The 20108-nt window shown below is 43.9% G+C and overlaps 1 protein-coding gene across 1 annotated transcript in view; it reads right to left on the bottom strand.

The window, feature by feature from the left end:
* The window catches only part of Sdk1 (sidekick cell adhesion molecule 1), a 713594-nt gene that overhangs the window by 590661 nt on the left and 102825 nt on the right, over window positions 1-20108 (bottom strand). Inside the window, exons 3-4 of the mRNA XM_029477307.1 lie at window positions 13382-13488; window positions 10206-10353 (exon numbers count right to left, since the gene is read on the bottom strand). Of these exons, the coding sequence (XP_029333167.1) occupies window positions 10206-10353; window positions 13382-13488 (255 nt within the window). The remainder of the gene's footprint in view (window positions 1-10205; window positions 10354-13381; window positions 13489-20108) is intronic.

Here is a 20108-nt window from a genome sequence, read left to right as displayed (position 1 = left end):
GGTAAGCTGTTGAGTCTTCAAAGACAAAGGAAAACTTTTCCTTGCCTCAAGGGATTAGAGATGGCATAAATAAGCAATGATATGTAAGGAGTATACAAAAAATAAGACAGCCATAAAGAAGCATTATCTCCTAGAATATACTATCATATGCATTTAAAAGGGCCTCTTGCTTATGATTGTCGGCATGTCAAAACATAATGCAGACACAAATTTAAGAGCTCAAAAAGAGAAAGGTGTGATTCAACTAATACATTCTAGGCTTGGCAACTGGAATTTATTGCTCATTAAAACTGTATTTTAATTATCCTAGTTTTAATTAAAGTATTATGTGGAGTTGGTGAAATGCAATTACGTGCAAGTGACTTAAGATGTATAATAGGCTAATATTTGTAAAGAAATACATTATTGTCAGTAGATCTGCTCCCGTAAAATGAAGTGGCATTTTATTCCAAATGAAAAATCGCTACATAGAATATTAAACTCTTGTCATTAAAGTTAAACACTACATTGCCAACTCAAATGGAACCAAGCCATTGAAGAGCACCCCTCCCCATGCTGACTGGTTTGCACAGGGATGGCTGCCTGAATGTGGCCTGCCACATCAGCTGAGCAGGAGCCTCACCACAAGGAGTCACTAGCACCCTCCATTATTCCCTATGCACCTTGGGATAAGACTGACCTCACACTGGAAAATGTGTCCACTTTGAGGTAGAACCCACAATCAGATCCAACAATGTCTATAAGGCAACCCTCTGCCACACTGTCCGGCAGTCTGTAAGAGAACAAGACTCCTCGAAGCCATCTCAGCCACCTCTCACCACACAAAGCAGGGGCTATCTTAGTCACTTCTCACCACACAGCAGGGGGCCATCTCAGCCACCACTCACCACATAGCAGGGGCTATCTCTGTCACCTCTCACCACATAGCAGGGGCCATCTCAGTCACCTCTCACCACACAGCAGGGTTTTAAAGCACAGACCTCAAGAGGCAGGCTGGGTGAGAGCAATACAACCAACCCACATCTTTGCCAGGGCTTTGGGCCTCACATGTGCTCTTCCCTCCATCTCTCTGCAGCTGATAATTTTTACTGCTATAGAGAGGGTCTCTGGGATTCCTTGTCTTAAAGAAAAACCCCTGGTCTGGAGAGATGGCTTAGTGGGTAAGAACACATTCTAATTACTAGCACCTATGAAAAACTCAGGTGTGACTGCACACAAGCCCAGAACTAGAGAGGTTGGAAACAGGAGGATCACCAGCCTAGCAAAGAAACCAACCAACCAACCAACCAAACAAACAAACAAGAGAACAAAACAGAGACTGACAAAGCAGGACATCCAGCACACATGTATGCATGTCTCTGCATACATCACAGCACACATATACCACACTACATCAAAACAAAATGACCAAGTCCCCTGCCTTGGTTGTACCCACTGTGGATACCTGTTGCTCTCTGAAGCATTCACAATAAAGGGCCCCAAAGTCATCTCAACTTGCTATCCTCACTGCATCTTTACATAAGTACTTTAAATGATCATCCATTTTCTAGCTTAGAGACAATACTAAAGGTAAGACAGACATTTCTGATGGCATACTTCAAGCTCAGTATTCAGCCTCACACTTGGTCTTAAGTCTTTGGGCAATGTCATGTCTTTAAGACTTCCCCCTGCCCCTTACCTGTGAAGGCTGCTTGTCACTCCACAGAGCTAGTGCATCACAGAGTCAGGTGGCCCCTGGAAGTGTTAGCCCTTGTCTACTCTGTAACATGAGCAGTTTGCTTCTCATAGTGGCTCTATTCCGAATATGGCTGCTTGTAAGACCTCTGCTCTGAAGCTCGGCAGCTAACCCAGGCTATGCCCAGGCTGGCTCGCATGGCTCCCTCTTGAAGCTTATTTGACATTTTGACTCTGAAGGGCATTCGTTCCGGGAATGATCACTGTAGCGACCTCTCCCAAGGTCACCCTCACTCTCTGTTCCCTCTGGAATTTCTTGCACATAGACCGAGCACCCCCACCTTCTCTATCTCATACAATCTCCCTTACACAGTTTCCATAGTTGTATCTCTGAGCTTAATCGGAGAGTTTGCCTCAGATCTACCAGAACAATCTCTCTCAGCTTAGCTGCATAGAGGCTACTTTTCCACTCCTTCGGTTGACTTTTAAAATAAATGAAAACATTTTGCACGGCAAGGAGTTTGGCTTTTTTTTTTTTTAATTAGCACATGAAGGGGTGTTCAACATCACTCACCACTGAGGGAGATGAAAATGAAAAGCTCAGTGAGGAGAGAAAAGCCACCAACGAGACACCATCAGACATTTATCAGAATGGACAAAGTAAACCTAAAACAGAAGCAACACTGTACACCAGCAGAGAAAGTAAGTCTGCATGTGCTGTGGTGTCAGAGGGGGAGCAGAGAAGGTAGCTGTGCAAACACCACTGGTGTCAACATGAAATGGAACAGTCAGGCTGCGAGAGAGACTGCTGTCACCTTAACAACAAAACCAAAAACGGAACACGCAACTAGCTCTGGGGTGTCTGTTCCAGAAAAAGTGAGTCTCCCATTCACAGACAACCTCATGCAAGAGTGTTCACAGTGGCCGTACTCATAATAGCCCCAATCCGGATACAACCCAGATATCTATCAACAGAGTGTCAATCATACAGAAGCTGGTGTATTCATACAACACTCACACACTACAATAGCAACCCAACCATTCACACCGTGACAATACCATGAAGCAGAAAAATCTCAGCACCTATGGAAAAAAGCTGGGCAAGGGCACAGGAACAACTGTAACCCGCTCAGTGCGGGCGGGAGTGGAGGCAGGAAGATCGCTGCAGCTTTGCTAGCTGTCCGCCTAGCTCCATGCTCAGTGCGAGATGCTGGGAATAAGGGAATAAGGCAGAGAGTGATAGATAGGATTCACAGCATCCTCCTTGGCTGCTACCCATGTATCCTCACACATGTCCACATACATCAGATACACATATACCATATAAAGGCACACGAACAAAAAGTGGTTAAAATACTAAATTTCATGTTATATAGATTTTGTCACATTCATTTTTTTCAAAACAAAGGAGTGCCCCTCTTCTAAGGACTTTATACTGGATACATAATAAAATTATTACTTATTTTCAGATTCTGGGGTCTGTAGGATCTCCATGGGGGTCTCCTCTCTACCTCTGCCTGTTCCTTCCTCACAACTGGCACTTTCGCAAACACATCAAGCTACTCCCTGCATCCGAGCTCTACCTGTAACATCCATCCTTTGGGTCTGTGCATGGCTGGTGCTCCTCAGCTGCAGACATCATTCTGAGAGCCAGCACAGCACAGAGTGGGGGACTCTGCGATCCAACAGTGCCAGCGTTGCCTGGCTGTTGGCCTCTGCCCGCCTTCCTTCTCACTTGTAAATTCGGGATAATCGCAGTCCTCACTCACTGGCCGCTGTGAGGATTAAATGACTCATTATAAATAAAACACTTAAAACACTGCCTGGCAACTCCAAAATTGCTAATTATTATTATTATTAAATGTCATATTGAGACTATCATAGAAATTAGGTTGAATGAATGAAGCCAGACACAAAGGATTTCATATTCAATGATTCCATTTATATGAAAGTCTAGAATAAGAAACAATCAGCAGTCTATGGTAATTAGATTAGTTGGGAAGGGGAGCTAGAGGAGAAGGCACGAGGCTCTTGCTCCACTTGAACAGGGGAGAATAAATTGGTGGGCACAGTTGCAAAAATTCACCCACCCATGGGCTGAAAATCTATGTACTTTATATTAGCCAAATTATAACTCAAAAGTGGCTGATACTTATTTGATTAAGTGTGTGTATGTATGTGTGTGTGTATATGTGTGTGTGTGTGTACAAATGGATGTACATTCATGCATGCATGGTGTGTGTGGACCAACAGACAACGTTTGGTGTGTTTGGTGTAGTTCCTCAAGAGCTGTCTACCTTGCTCTTTGGGTCAGGGTTTCTCACTGGCCTGGAGTTCTCCAAGCAGGCTGGGCTGACCAGTCAGTGACCTCCAGGAGTCTTCCAGTCTCTACCTTCACAGCACAGGGATACAAGCCTTTTATTATTTTATGTTTTTAAGGTGCATTCTGGGAATTGAACCCTGGTCCTCATGTTTGCAAAGGAAGCACATAATCAACTGAGGGAATCTCCCCAAATATTAATACTCAACTCAAAGGAGCCCTCTCCCTGGACCAGAACTCCGCTGTCCCTCCTTGGTCAGGGCACCCTTAAGCATCCCTTCCTACATGCTGCTCCCACCTGAGAACATGGCCCGCCTTACCAATGGCAGCATGTTTGATGCCTTGCTCTCCTCTTGGCACTGACCTACCAGACTGGTGCTCAGCATTGGGCAGGTATTCAGTATCTAAGAACTCAGGGAAGGGAAGAGCAGAGCTAAGAGGGAGAGGGGGACAAAGAGAAGGAGAAAGACAGGAGGGAGGTGCAGAGAGAGGCAGTGGGTGTGGCCATGGGCTCCAGTCTTCCTATCAACACCGCCAAATATAAGCACAGAAAATGGACTTATAAACACTTCCCTTGTACTTTCCTAGGTTTTAAAATCAAGAACCAGTGGGGTAAAGTGGAGAAAAGTAACTTGCTCAAGACTAGAACCTGGGCTGGAGCCCCCATATTCTAGCCAGCTTGACTCATGCTAAGTAAGGCTCACTTCACAAGTATAGATATGTTCTATAAACAGTCACAAAATGCCCATAAAACATAATATAAAATTTTTTAAAGCACATTATTTTGAAAGCTCGGTTAACTATAAAAATATTATTACAACCAGATCTACTTCATGCGAGCACTGAGTTGTGGCTCCCAACACAAGTGCTAATTTCACCAGATCTTTCTTGGAGCAGCGGAAATGAAATGGTAATAAGTTAATGGATGCCTGAGTATTTAAGCGTGGACAATTACGAGCCCGGCTGTTTGTACGTCACCTGGGATGCTGTTTATTGCCCATACTTCACAGTCCGGATCGTTACTGGCAAGCCGTCTATCGAAAAGCCGGTTGGAGTTTTGAAATATTCAATCTATAAACTTCACATTTCCAGGAGAACATGTGTGGGGATGCCTGTGCTCACACATTCCTGTCAGGTAGACGACAGGATGCCATCTGAGCACAGAAACCCGCAATTAAGCAAAAGAATGGTGCTGTACACACCAAGTTTTTGCATCCTAATCTGATAACTGCCGGCATGAATTACCTCCTGGGGGTAGGAGAAAAGCTGCATGCTGTCCAGATTCACATTTCAAAGCCTGAGAAATAAAAGGAGGGGAAGAAAATAGATCTAAACCAGGATAACACGGAGGACTTTCTGTTTTCGACTTAGACTACATTAATAAGACAAAGCTGTCTTCAACTCTGACATGAGAAGACAGCAAATTAACTGTTTGGATTCAGTAAATCAAAAGAATAAATTTGGCTGTTTTTTTTTAATATCTTCTCAGATACATAAAACCCATAATCATCTATTCAAATCCCCCAGTATAGCTTATCCTCCGTGCTTTCAGAACATCATCTGCCTTTCCGAGCTGGTTTTCTGTGTCAACAGTCATTTGCTGTGCGGCGTGTTGCTGTTATGCCACTCCCCTCCCTCTGGGGAAGTGGAGATGCCACCTGACATGTCGTGACAACCGCCCATCCATTCAGCCCTCCAGGACTGAAGTGCTGCCTTATGTATCCGGCTATACAATTATGGAGAGACATGTGCTTTCAGTAGTTATCACCCTGGGGGGTGTGATTACAAAACACCCAAGTAGAAAGGAACTAGAGACTGGAAGGATTAATAGAAGACAGAATTATTGGGGTGCTAATCTTAGTGTCTCCTCTTCTTTTGGAGGTGGTGGTTCAAAACAGGGTTTCTCTCTGTAGCCCTGGCTGCCCTGGAATTTGTTCTGTAGACCAGGCTGGCATTGAACTCACAGAGATCTGTCTGCCTCTGTCTCCTGAGTGCTGGGATGAAAGGCATGAGCCACCACCACTTGGCATGTGTCTCCTTTTCTATGAGAGTTTTGACTAAAGCCATCAATCTTAAGAGGATGATTTAAGGAGCCCCTCCCCCCCCAAACAGGACGACTACAAGATAGTTACAATGAATCCTCTTGGCTATCTTCATTTCCTGTATAACAGGAGAGATGGGTAGCCTCTCTACTGAAGCTGAGGAAAATGAGATCAAGGTCCCCGGGAAGGCACAGGTCATGGGTTCTGGAATGGGAGTCTCATGGTTATAGCCTGAGGACAGGTAAAGAAAGGAGCCTCCAGTATTTGGGTGCGAGCCAGCTCTCAGCTTCAGGTACTAATGGCCATGCTAGTTACAGAGACTCTCTCTGCCCTTCCATCCTCCTTCCTGTCTATATCAATTCTTCATTGTTTTTGCAACATTTCTGTCCATTGCTGTGTGAGCTGCGCATTTATAAGCTCCAGCAATGAGGACTTTGGTATCCTTGGGCTATCATTAAGCTGTTGGTTTGCCCCATGCTCCCTGGGCCTTGGGCACTTGTTACTTTACAATGCTTTCCTCTGCCATTCTGTGCATACTAAAATAATATTTTTCTATGCAGAGAGAAAGAGAGAGAGAGAGAAGCCAAAGCTAACATCTGTGGCCGAGTACCAGCTAATACATTGCAACTCCCAGGCCTTGGCCTACTGCTCCATGTATTTCATAGGTTTGCAAAGAGATTAATAGGCCAAGTTCAACCTAGACCTCCCCACTGACCTTGCATCTGATATATGCAGCTATCTAATCATCAGATGTGATTGTAACTGTCCAAAAAGAATTGAAGAACCCACTACTCTCAATACACACACACATGCACACATATACACAAATATACATATACTTACCCCCATCCCCTCACTCACACATATAATACTCATATATCCCCACACCTCCCACAAACACTCACTCACACACACACACACACACACACACACACACACACCAATCACAAATTCACACACTCTCACACATACACACAAACTCCCACACATACACATTCAGACACATGCTCACACACACATACACACACACACTCATATACCCACAATCACAAATACAACCATGCACAAACTCACACTGCCTCCCTCTTGCACACACACACACACACACACAGAGCCATACAAAGAATACATGCAAACCTGCTTCTCCTAGAAGTAAAATCTTCTGCCTGCTTCTGGAAATAGTAACACCATCCTGCCAGATCTGCCTGGGTTTTTCTCCATCTCTTAAATCCCACATCCAATCCAAAAGAAAATCCCGACTATTCTGTTCTTTCACTATCCTGATATTTGACACTTCTCCCTACCTCTACCCAAACCCACACAAGCCCGTGTTATTTCAAATTGAAAGCTGGGCTTCTAAATAAATGAGCAAAACCACCTGAAGCCATGGGAGAAATGATCAAAAGCAGGAGGCGAGCTCATCAAGTAACTGGAACAGGAGGCTCAGCTTGACGAGAGGCGAGCGTGGGCTCTGGAGTCAGAACCAGGCCTCAGTCCTGCCGCTGCGGCCTGTCAGCTGCATGCCCCAGGGTGAGTTAGTATCTCTAAACTTCAGTTCTGATAGCTGTAAGTGGAGCTAATTATAAGTGCCCCAGAAGGCAATTCTGAGGATTACAGAAGATATGTTTCAAGTAGGTCCTCAATAAATAATAGCTGCTAGGATTATTAATAGGCTATTTAACTAATTCTTCAAGTTTGGAAACATTAGGGTTACTGTATCTTTTTAAGAGAAAAAAAATCCACTTTGTTAGAAGCCAAAAGGTCAAAATTTAAAGGTCATAAGATAATGTTATAAAGAGAGGGAGGCTTGTAGCTCCCACCGAAAAGGTCTCCAGGAAGGTCCCTCACATGCCAAAGCTGAAAGCCACTGCAAGTTCTTGATCTGTGCACGGTTTCGTGCTGTACTTTGGGTTGAATTCTCCAGATCTTAGATGCAGCCCCGGAGCAGATTGGATGCCCCCCCCCCTCCGCCCCCAGAACTCCCTGTGCAGCCACCTGGGTGAGAAGTGGAAGTTTCTTAGGAGCAGCGTATCTTGGAACGGTGTATAAACTGTTGGGGAATGGCATGCATGCACTGATTTATGACATCTCACACAGCAGGCACTCAGGAAATGGGGGGCAGTGATGAGGTGGAACTTACAAAACTAAAGGACCTTGTAGGAGTGTAAATATTCATAATCAGCCCCGTACACAATGCTGCCAAGGCCGGGGGTTTATCTATAGTTTTATGCTTATAAAGTGACTATTTGTTTGATGGGACACTGCATTAGGACTTTAATCACTCCATCATTTTATCAGCTCATTAGGAATTCAATAGTCTTTAGCATGAATCTGCAAGTGAAAAAAGAAGCCATGAAATTATGAGTTATTTCAATGTAGAAATCAAGAGTTATTTCAACGGACGCCCTGTTGTACTTTGAATGAAGGTTGTCTCACGAGCATAGCCGGTTCACATGTTTGATGTGTGAGTCAACATGGATTTATTTGCTACCAAACCAATGAAAATGATCCTGATACCATGACCTCCCAGCCCCTGGTATTACAAGCTCCGTGCCTGAGAAGAAGCCTAATGCAGCCGACTTTCCAAATCACACTGCTCTCAGTACCCCAGCATTCCTCCCACCTTCTCCTGCTCTCCTGTGCTCCTCCCGTGCTCCACGCTGGTCCTCCCAGAACATTTATATCACACTGTATCTCAGCTGCTTTCTGCTCAGCAGAATGGTCTCCCACAGCGATGAGATATCGATCCTTCCTCTTTGTTTCACCCAGTCCCAAGAGATGTCTGTTATGATTGGAATCAATACGAAGGTGAATATCCAAGAAACTTCAGATACAGAAAAAAAGGCTTAGCAGTCATGCCATTGAAAGGAATTGTTTTTTTTTTTTTTCTACAAGAATTCTGAAGTATGTTTGTTGCATATATTTCTACTATCTCCTATTTCTGACTGCCAAAATAGAAACAAGCAGGCCCATGCAGGGTTCAGATGTCAGAGTGGGATAACAGGTCTATTGGGCTTATAGAGGGAGGTCCACGGAGCTCTGCTAAGGAGGAAAGTGGGTATATAGCCCATAGTTAACTCCTACAATTGCATCTGAAACCCGCCCAGCAAATATCCTTCCCAAACCAAACCTGGAGCCTCCTCTCCTCGTGCATTCCTATCTATGAGCAGCAAATGATTGGCTTTTACCTCAAGCACATAGCACTGTTCCATGATTCTTTTTGAAATTTTTGATTTTTGGAGTTTTTGTTGTTGCAATATTATCTCTCAATTCTACTCCAAGGTGCCCACTTAAGTAATACGTAGCAAGGACTGGGAAGTCAGCTCAGTGAGTAAAGTAACCGCCTCATGAGAGTGAGAACCTGAGTTCAGAACCCTGGGACCAAGGCGAAGCTGGGCACAGAAGCGTGTGCCTGTAGTCCCAGAGATTCTTTCTGGAGAGGATATGGAGATAGCCCATGGGCTAGCCTGGTATACATGGAGGCAAAAACCAGACTCTGTCTCAAACAAGGTGGATGGAGAGGACCAGCCGACTGATCCTCAGCTCTCCACACACACTCCCTCAGGATGAAGGAAACACTGTGAGGCCAATGTTCTTCTGAGTCACCAAAAGCTCCAAGTGGAGAAAACTGGCCTGACAGTCAACACAGAACTTGAATGTGGGGCATGCAGGAAGACCTTGAGACAGGCCTTAACCTAAGTGTGATTAGCAATAGATGGGCGAGCCCCTAATTGGACAAAAGGAAATAAAACTGCCATGGAAGAATGAAAGGATAAGGAGAAATAAGCAGTAATTAGCACTTTATCGTCACAGAAAGCAGTATTGGATGTGAGGCTCAAGGGAAAGGGGAGGGGCCCCACAGCTGTGTAAGTAAACACCAGGCCTGGGTAAATGAGGCAGCTTGGGGGTGACAGCAGTGAGGTGTATTCAAAACCAGAGAGAATGGGCTTCTGGGTAGAGAGGAGATCTTAGGTTCAGGATGTAACAAGCTGAGAGCAACCGCACAAGACTCCTTGCTTAAAAGGCTTGAAAACAGGCAAGCCGGTCGGTCGTCAGGCAGCTGCTCATTAGGGAGGCTTCCAGCCACCAGGTACTTAGCCACCACTCCCTTACCAAGTGCATGGTACAGGCAAGTGCAATGAACTACATCTGCCTTAGGAGCCACTTACACTCTGCTGCTGGGAATAATCTTGTGTCCTTCTCTAAACCACGTCACTTGCGGTCGGGGGCAGCTGACGATAGGCAATAAGTTGAGAAGTGCCGCATGCCCTTGAGAAACTGTTTTCCTCTGGTCTGTATCCATGAAGTTCCCCATATCTGGAGAGAAAAATTTGACTTTTAAGTTCGGGAGCACAATATTTTTTGAGGGGGAGTAGGGGTCAGAGAGGGAAATAGCTATACTTTACAGTGAAGTCGGTGCCGCCACCATGCTTAATAAGGTGATGAGCGAGAGTGAACTGCAGTGCTGACAAGTGCGGATGTCACTGTGAGAGAGAGGCACATTGGCTGAGTGGTATGCCTCTAAAGCAGCCGTGGGGCCCTCAACAGCAAGACCACTGGCCGGCCTTTGTCACAGTGCAGTAATATAATGGCTGCTCACAGTTGACTGTAACACCAAAGAAAAAAATTTGGAAGACATCCCCGGCCCCATGAAGCAGTTTTTACAGAGCTGCAGTGCAACACCCCTGACATCCTGCAGGTACCCCTCCTTGCCTGGGCCTCCTTATTTCAGAGGACACTGTCTCCACTCACAAGGCTTTGGAAACCAATGTGTCCCAACCCTTAGGGAGCTCACAGAGAATTCCCTTGCCTGCCCTTACACTGAAGACATAGCATAGGACAATTATTGTTTTACTGATTAAAGCAACTAAAAAAATGAGGACCCAGCCACTAGGCTGTAGATTCAAAAGGCTCCCTTTTAAACCGGGAACCTGAAATATTAAAACAATTTCCATATTGTGATCAAATATAGTCCATGTATACAGATATTTCCACATTATGGTTTTGTGTGTAGTATTGTGTGTGTGTTCCCATGAATACACAAATATATATGTGTGGGGGTGAACAGACACACACGAGTGTGTATGTATGTCCATATAGAGGCCAGAGGATGATCATGTATCTGTCTTGATCAATCTCTACGTGTTGTTTGAGATATTGTCCATCACTGAACTGGAGGTTGATAATTGGCTAGATGGGCTGGCCAGCAAGCCCCAGGGATCTTTCTATAACTACCTGCCCAGTGCTATGCTTGGCTCTGGCTTTATATGTGGCCGCTGTGATCCAAACTTGGTTCCTTGTGGTTGTGGAACAGGCAATTTAATGACTGAGTAATCCTTTAACCACTGTATATTCAGCAATTTATCCATCCATCCATCCATCCATCCATCCATCCATCCATCAATCCATTCATTCATTCCCTCTTTTCTTTTCCTTTCTTTTTTCTTTGATGCAGAGTCTCCCTGTGTAACCCTGGCTGGCCTAGAAATCACTATGTAAACTAGAACTTACAGAGATCTGTCTTTTGAATAATGGGATTAAAGGTGTGTGCCAACCACACCTGTCTACCATGTATTATTAACTACATCTCATTTTTAGATTTTTCTATGAAAGAATGCTATCATCTGTAGTGTTATCATTAAAAGCCATTTTCTATGTGACAGGACACACTATGAAAGCACAAATGGAAGAGCTATGTAATACTGGGGGAAACACCCTTGCCTATGTGAATGTAAAGGAAGACCACACTCACTGTCAGAATGAGAGACAGAGGGTGGGACCAAGGGCATAGACAACTACATGAAGCCCAAACTTCATAAATATGATGTAGTGTGCTACAATCAATTCCAGGCTCTTAACTTACTCAAATATGGTTTGGGTATTGATCCACATTCTATTTATTATGTTTTCAATTTTTCTATTGAATAAAAAGTTCTGAATTATTCTGTAGATAAATTTGGCAGTGGCTTCATCTTCAACAAACCAGAAAGATTGGTGCCTCCCTTGAGGCTTAAATAATAGCTAAATGCATATGGTTTGGGGACCTCCCTCTGTCATGTCAGTGATTATGATAGGAGAGTGAGATAGTTTCACATTACTATATGCTAACGTAAAGCTACGGATCATAAGTGGGGTCAAAATTAGAAACAGCAATCTTGGAACCACCGGAATAGAAGCGACACACTACACTGTGGGCTCAAGCCTAGGGCATCATCTAATATAAAATTTCTGAATGTTCTTTTACTTATTTTTAAACAAGACCTTGGGTAGCACTTGTAATACACTGAAGCAGATAGTCCACTGGACAGATGTTCTTCTTCAAAGACTCTCTATCATAGGGAAAGAGCAGTGCATAGGCCAGGTCTCTTGCTCCTAAACACTTCATGAGAGTTAAGGTCTCTGCCCTTTGATGGTGCCTTCTTTTAAAACTTTTGTTCTCCAAAATGGATCTGCTGAATAAAGAGTAGATCACTACAGCATTAATGACACCCAGGGCATGACTATCAAATCTACTGAGCAGCAAAATTAATTCAAAACAGGGAAGAAGCCAGGGAATCTGACTCCAGTTGGGTTCAGCTTTTCATTCTAGACATATTTTAATCCCTATACCTACAAGCCAATGGAGATTGGTTTATACAGAGCACCCATCTTACTCCTCCTCCTTCCCCTACAGGCTTGGGAAACCCTAAATATTTTCAGTTGGAAGAAAAAGCAATGCCTCACCTGGGTCCCCAAGTTTGGTTTTAGATTTTAAAAATTCTTTCTATCTATCTATCTATGTATCTATCTATCTATGTGTGTGTTTATATGTGCATTTGTGAGCATGTACCACAGGATGTGTGTAATCATGGTCAGGTGAAGGTCAGAGGTCAACTTGCAAGAATTTCTCATTTCATCATGTGGATCCTGCAGATGAACCCAAGAGATCATTGGGTTTAATGACAAGGGTCTTTACCTACTGAGATATTTTGCTAGCCCTATTTCCAATTTTAGCCATAATCCTATATTATTAATTATTTTCATTCATTCATTCATTCATTCATTCATTCCTAAGCAGTGTCTCACTGGTTGCTCTATCTGGTATTAAACTCACTATGTTACCAAGAATCATCTTGAATTCCTGATCTTCCTGCCTCTACTGCCCAGTTTGCTGCTATAGTTAGAACACGGCATTATCCAAGCTAGGCAAGCATTCTACCAATTGAATTAACATGCCCAGCCTGTATCCCACATCTCTTTTAGAGAAACCAAGGGCAAGTATCAATTGCTGCAACAGAGAGCTCCTTTCCACAGCTGCTGCAACTCTGTTCAGCATTTAAGGCCCTTGCTTGCCTCACACACTTACATGCTACTTGAATTTCTGATTTTCTCTGCAAGAGAGCTCCCATCCTGTTCCGCACCACGCAGCGGTAAAACCCGGCGTCCAGCTTCTGCAAAGAGGGGATGATATACCTGCAAAATACCAAAAAGAAGTGTCCATGGTCAAGCCTAGAAAGAGCAAGGGCATCCATTCCATGAGATGCTCAAGTCGTTTGTTTCTTTGGTACTGAAGACATACCCAAGTCCTCCCCTAAAGGGACTACCGAGTTTTCTTCACCCATAACCCAAATCTGCAGATTTTGACATGGAGTCAGACCTCAGTCTGTGTCCTGTGTTAGCACAGAGTTGTGTATGAGTTAGGTTTTACTATGCTGTTGGGGTTGGACTATGTATGTAATGTCCCCAAAGGCTCACTTGTTTGAACACTTAGTCCCCGATAAGTGGTTCTAGTTTAGAAGGTTGAGCAACCTGTAGAAGATGCAAATTCACTGGAGAAAGCCAGTCACTGGGGAGTCAGGCCTTGAGGTTTTGCAGCAGGCCCTACTTGCTATTTACTCTGCGTTTGGACTGCCAATGCAACGTGAGTGCCTCAAGCTCCTGACACCATGCCTTCTCTGTCAAGTCAGACTGTATCCCCCAGAATTGTGAGCCAAAAGAAACTCCCCACCCCCACACCGCCACCTGGGCAGCTTTTTGTCAGGTCTGAGAATGGTAAGTAACTCATGGTCATTGCAATTAAAGAAGACTTGTCAGTGTAAGAAAACAACTTATTCTCATGCTGTGAAATCTCAGTTATTATAACTCTTTCACACAAAGCCTGGGTCACTCTGTACTGAAGACCACTGCCACCTTCAGGATGAGCTGTGGTTGTCCTTAGGCAAAGTGGGCTCAGGACCAGGACAGCCCTCTCTCCACCCCAGTGCGGATGTCTCTTAGTATAATGAGTGCTCCTCTACTTCTCCTTCTTTCTGTGCCTGACACTGAAAATAACTTTGTCTTCTCAGGTGACAGATGAAGTCTCGGATGTAATTGTTTACCTTGAGTTATAACGACTGATTCTAGTTTTCATTCCTGGGACTGTAATAATCACTCCCCCCCCCCAAACACACCTCCCTAAAGGCCTCATCAGCAGTTCACAGGTCAGTGAGACACACTGTTTCTATGAAAGTCCTGCTGTGAGCATAACAGCCGTTTCTAAAGTCAGGATGTTTGAAAGCTGTAAGCAAGCTGGGGTGTAGTTAATGACCACTGTTGAGAATCCAACAGCTCCTGAGCCCAGACCTGAGATGGATCATAGACCATGTTCACAAACAAACAGAAAAGACTTGGTGCAAACCATCAATCTGATAAAGGGTGACTATTCAAAATACATAAGGAATTCCCTAAAACTGACAAGGCAGAAAATGGAAGAAATCTACAAAAGAAGGAAAATGGCCAAGGGGTTTGCAAGAAGGTACTCAACCAACTGCAACCACATTAAGACAGCACCACCCAGCAGCTAGGAAACCTAAGAATAAGGAACAAACCAAGCTGAGGAGGGAGAGAAAGGAACAGCTTTGTCCAGTGCTGCTGGGCATGTAAATGGAGGCACTACTACAGAATATTTGCAAAATGAAAACTGGAACTATTACAGACATCACTTCTCTGAAAGGGAACTGTGGTGGTTTGTATATGCTTGGCCAAGGGAGTGGCACTATTAGGTGTGGCCTTCTTGGAGTAGGCTTGGCCTTGTCGGATTAGGTGTGACACTGTGGGTATGGGCTTTAATACCCTTGTCCTAGTTACCTGGAAGCCAGTCTTCTCTTAGCTGCTTTCGGAACAAGATGTAGAACTCTCAGCTCTGCCTGCACCATGCCTGCCTGGATGCTGCCATGTTCCTGTCTTGATGATAATGGACTGAACCTCTGAACCCGTAAGCCAGCCCCAACTAAATGTTGTCCTTATAAGAGTTACTTTGGTCATGGAGTCTCTTCACAGTAGTTAAAGCCTAAGACAAGAACTGAAATTAAGGCTATGAAAATACTGAAGTCCATGTTCACTGTTGATCCATATCACACAAGCTTTAGAGAAAACCCAAGAATCTGTCAGCACAGGAACAGATGAAACATGGTATATGCACAAAAGAAAACACTGTGTAGCTTGAAACCAAGAAAGCTGGTTTCCCCTAAGGACATGAACGAACCTGGCAGACACTCTGCTCACTGAAAGAAGCCAGTCAAAGGAGTAACGGCACCTAATGGTGACAGCAGAGTAGGCAGAGTGGGGTTGGAGGCCACACCAAAGAAAACCAATTTTTGTTATATAAAGAGAAAAGTCATGCAAGGCATAGAGTACACAGCTAGTAATATGGTATTGTACATTCAGGGTTGACCAAGAGACCGTCTAGGCATTCTTTTAAAATGTTTTAAATTATGTTTCTCATTAACATGGGTGGGCATGATGTGTGGAGGGTATGCATGCCACAGTGCACATGTGCAGGTCAGAGGATAACCCTGTGGAATCAATTCTTTCCTTCTACCTTTCCCTGGGCTTCAGTTATCTTGCATGGCAAGAACCTTTACCTGCTGAGCCATCTTGCCAGCCCTAATATGTTCTTCTTACATAACAATACTGATGAAAAGACAGGGTTGCAAGGGATGAAGAGGCACTTGTCGTGGTGATGTGAGGGCAAGTACTTATCTCTAACTCACTGGGTTATGTGCACTACACAAAGACAGCATGTTATATGCCTACTGTATCATATTAAAGTACATCATGTGGACTGAGGAGATGGCTTAGCATTCCAAGTATGAAGACCTGAGTTCACATCCCCAAACCCTACCAGTAAGGCTGTGTATGGTTGCACATACCTATAACACTAATGCTAAGCATGCTGTGCATGCAGGAGGACCTGTGGTCACATCCCCAGAACTCCCCAAGAAGGTTGTGGATAGCTGCATTCACCTATAACCCCAGGCTTGATAAGGGCAGAGGCAAGAAGGTTTCTAAGGCTTTCTAGCCACAAATGTCAATCCATAGTCATTGAGAGATCCTATCTCAAGCCATGAGTAGGACACGATAGAGTGACAGAGCAGGACACCTGCGTCATACCCTGGCCTCTGTGTATACTCGCATTTGTACATACACTAAACTAAATAACATAAAATGAGATATATGGGTTGGGGGTATAGCTCAGTGGTGCTCACTTATCAAGTCTAAGGTCCTATCCAAAAGGGTTAAGTAAATACAGCATAAAAGTATGTTCACACTGTCACAGAACAAAGAGCATCACCATCTCTGAATGAAGAAATAAAGAGTAAGACTTGAGGCCTGGGTCCCTTTCACACTGGGAAGGGGTGGGTCCTAAAGAGGGGAGCTTGATTATACACCAACTCCCTAACATCTGAAAATCACGGTGGAGCGCTCCCTTAACAAGAGTGATGTTCCAGCGGGGGCTGTCTGTCTTCTGATTACAAAGGACAGTCAGAACAATCTTGAAACAACTCAAGGAAAAGACAAAGTGTTGGTGGGTTCTACTTGCTCAGTACCAAGTAGACCTAGATACACTGATATTCAACTAATCGTTCATCTTTTTTATTCAAGTATGTCCAATTAGTCACCCGGAGAAGGAACCCAGAGGAATGATTCTAAGTGAACGCAACCCTTGGACAATGCGGGCAATTCAGCAGTGAGCAAATATTAATCACAGAGAGTCTCCCTCTGATAACCTTGCGGTGGTCCTGTGGCAGGACTCATAAAATCTTTTATGATAAGAAAAAATATTGCTGAGCATTAATCTTAAAAAACTCTGTTCTATTATGAGGAACAGTTCATCCCAAACAAAATTAATTAGTGAAGACAATCAGAATAATACCAAACCGGGCACAAAGAGTCAATGCCGTGTATTTAAATTACAAATCAGACTGGAAGGCTGCATGCTTTGATTGTTGTGTACTGTGATTACAGGGACAAGGGTTCTGAGATCAGGTTAAAGCAAAATCAACAGAAGTTCCTTGGAGGAGCTTGAGGACAGGTCATTGCAGCACTGGAAAGCTGCAAGGACGATTTGATCATGGCGACATAACCATGCTTACATAACTGTTACTCATTCTACTTTTTTCCCTTTTTAAGTATCCTGCATAGATGTAAAATTCTTATGAATTTCTACAATAATCTTATATGCTAATGCACAAAAATAGCATTGCTTTCAAACAACAGGAAGAGGCAGATAGCAAACTGAGTATTAGGCATATGCTGCTGTGTGCTGTCTCTGAGGATAATGTCGCACCAGGGGAAAATATACAAAAGCGTTGTGAAGTCCCCCACCTCTTACCGGAATTCCTGCACAAATTATGCTCACCTAACAGATGGGAGTGTTCGTTGTAAGCCCACTGTTTATAAACACACATTTTTAAACAGGGAACATTTCCTGGCTCATTATAGGAAGGTATGATAAAATCGTGGTACCATATGTTGCTCAAACACAAGCATCTCTCGCTCCTACTCTGGACAACACTGAGCCAGTGTGTGAATGTACAACACCAAGGGGGGTTTGGGTAGACCAACACAGCACTCTCCAGGACAACAGAGCACCAGATCCCACCAAGGCCAGGAATGAGAGGGTCATGTCAGCTGGGGACATACACTAGCCATCAATGATACAGCTTAAACCTCCATTAGAACTACCCAAGGCTTTCTCTAGAAAGCATCTTCAGATCCATCCCCACCCAACAGTAAATTCCGAACTAGGCCAGGATGGAAAATTGACACAAAGTCTGTCCACGATCTCAACCTTTCACTTGTTTGCACACTACTCTAATAACATGTCTCAGCGAAGAAAAGACCACACTGGCTAATCCTAGGCTCACTCCAGGGCACAGAGATATCACATGGCCAAGTCAGCACTGCTGCTGGGGGCTGGTACTGCTTTAGAACTGGCCTAAAATCTGACAGGTGAGGTGAGAAACCAGACAGAGGTTGGACATGATGGTGACCAGACATGACATTTGTGGTGAGACAGTGTGAATACGACATGGGATGCAGTGCTGTGTTTGTGGAACATGGTGGTGAGGGGACTTGGAAGTGATGGGGTACAGCAATGGTAGGATTTTGAAATGACAGAGACATGGTGGTGGAAATGATGGTGGTAGAGACAAGGCAGAAGAAGGGATAGGACACTGGTGAAGACACAGCTGTGGTAGTGGGACATGCATGGCTGCAGTGGGACATGGCAATGGTGAGACATAGCGGCACCTGGACAAGTGGAACAGAGAGTATTTGATGGCCACTGGGGCAGTAGCTCAGATCAGGGTGGTCACTGTGAGTCCCTCAGTGGACTGGCTTCTGGCATGACTGCGGTGCTGGGGGTAGGCAGGTCACTTCACTCCACTCTGCCTAGTCTCCAGTGGCCCCACAATTCTAAGGATGCTCCACTATTTGTTCAAAAGCACAGCTCACCTGACGTAGTAATATTAGTTTGTTTCTGGGATTTAACTCTGCTCAGAATCAACTCCAAATACAACTAAAACAACTAAGAGGGAAGATTAAAACAAAAACAAATCGACAATGACCATGGCTTCCTGCTGAACTACCGATGACCATTCATTGATAGAGAGTCAAAAACACATGGGGGTAGGGAGCACACCTAGGACAAAGTAAGCTGCTAAATGGATTTTTTTCTGAAAAGGAACTATTGCATCTGTATCTTATGTATCTTAAAATATGAATTACATCTGCTTGGCAGACATTCCCAATAAGAAGATATTAAGACCGAGAATATTCACCAGGGTAACAAAACCACACCTCCAGAACAAAGTCAGATCTACATACCTCTTGATAGTCAGGAATTATATAAGTAATTCTGGGTGGGGATGTAGCTCAGTTCATGGAAGGCCTGCCTAGCAGGTACAGAGTCATGTGTTTGATCCCAAGCACCACATAAACCAGGTAGGGTGCCATACCCTATAATTCACAAACTTGGGAATGGGGAATGTAAGCAGAAAGATCAGGAGTTCAAGTCATCCTTGGCTACATAAGAGATCCCAGTTAGCCTGGGCTAAGAACTCTGCCAACCAAGCAACCAAGCAACCAATCAAGTACTGCTGCTAATATTGATGATAAGAAAATAAAAATTTGGGGCTAGGGATGTAGCTTAATGATTTAGTACTTGCCTAGCATGTATGAGACTCTAGTAAAGTTTGAAAAAGAAAACAATAAGGAAATGAACTAACGGGGTCAGAGAATCCCTAAGTGGTAGGAGGAGGCTTCCCTTTATCCATAGGGCACAGACTCAATCCACAGAACCACACAAAAAGTCTGCTATCTATAATTTTATGCAGTATGATACCTATTTTACATGATTAACTACCAGGTTTTATAAGCTTTTATGACTCAGACAAAAGTTCTTATCTTTATAGTTAAAAAGAGGGGGGTTAGGGAAATACACAGTAAAAGCCATCACCTCATTTTGGGAAGGTTAGATGCTAATTATGTTTTCAATTTTATTTTTATAAATTTTCTGTATTAAACTTTAAAAAACAATAATCCAAAGTTGAATGAATCTGTAGCTGACTGTTTCCTCAAGCAAAATAATGATGAAAAAAATCTAGGATGGAATTTGATGAGAAAATGGATGCACAATTTTGAAGGTATGCCTGACTGACAGGTCATACACACTGGGCAAGGTCAAGGTTATGTCCTTAGAAGAGTTAAGTCGTCAGTATGAAGTTAAAGTTGATAGAACAGGGAAGAAGGAGTTACCCATCAGGAACACT

This window comes from Mus caroli, chromosome 5 (assembly GCF_900094665.2).
Source record: "Mus caroli chromosome 5, CAROLI_EIJ_v1.1, whole genome shotgun sequence".
NCBI classification, from domain to species: domain Eukaryota; kingdom Metazoa; phylum Chordata; class Mammalia; order Rodentia; family Muridae; genus Mus; species Mus caroli.
This window is presented reverse-complemented; position numbering and strand designations above follow the sequence as displayed.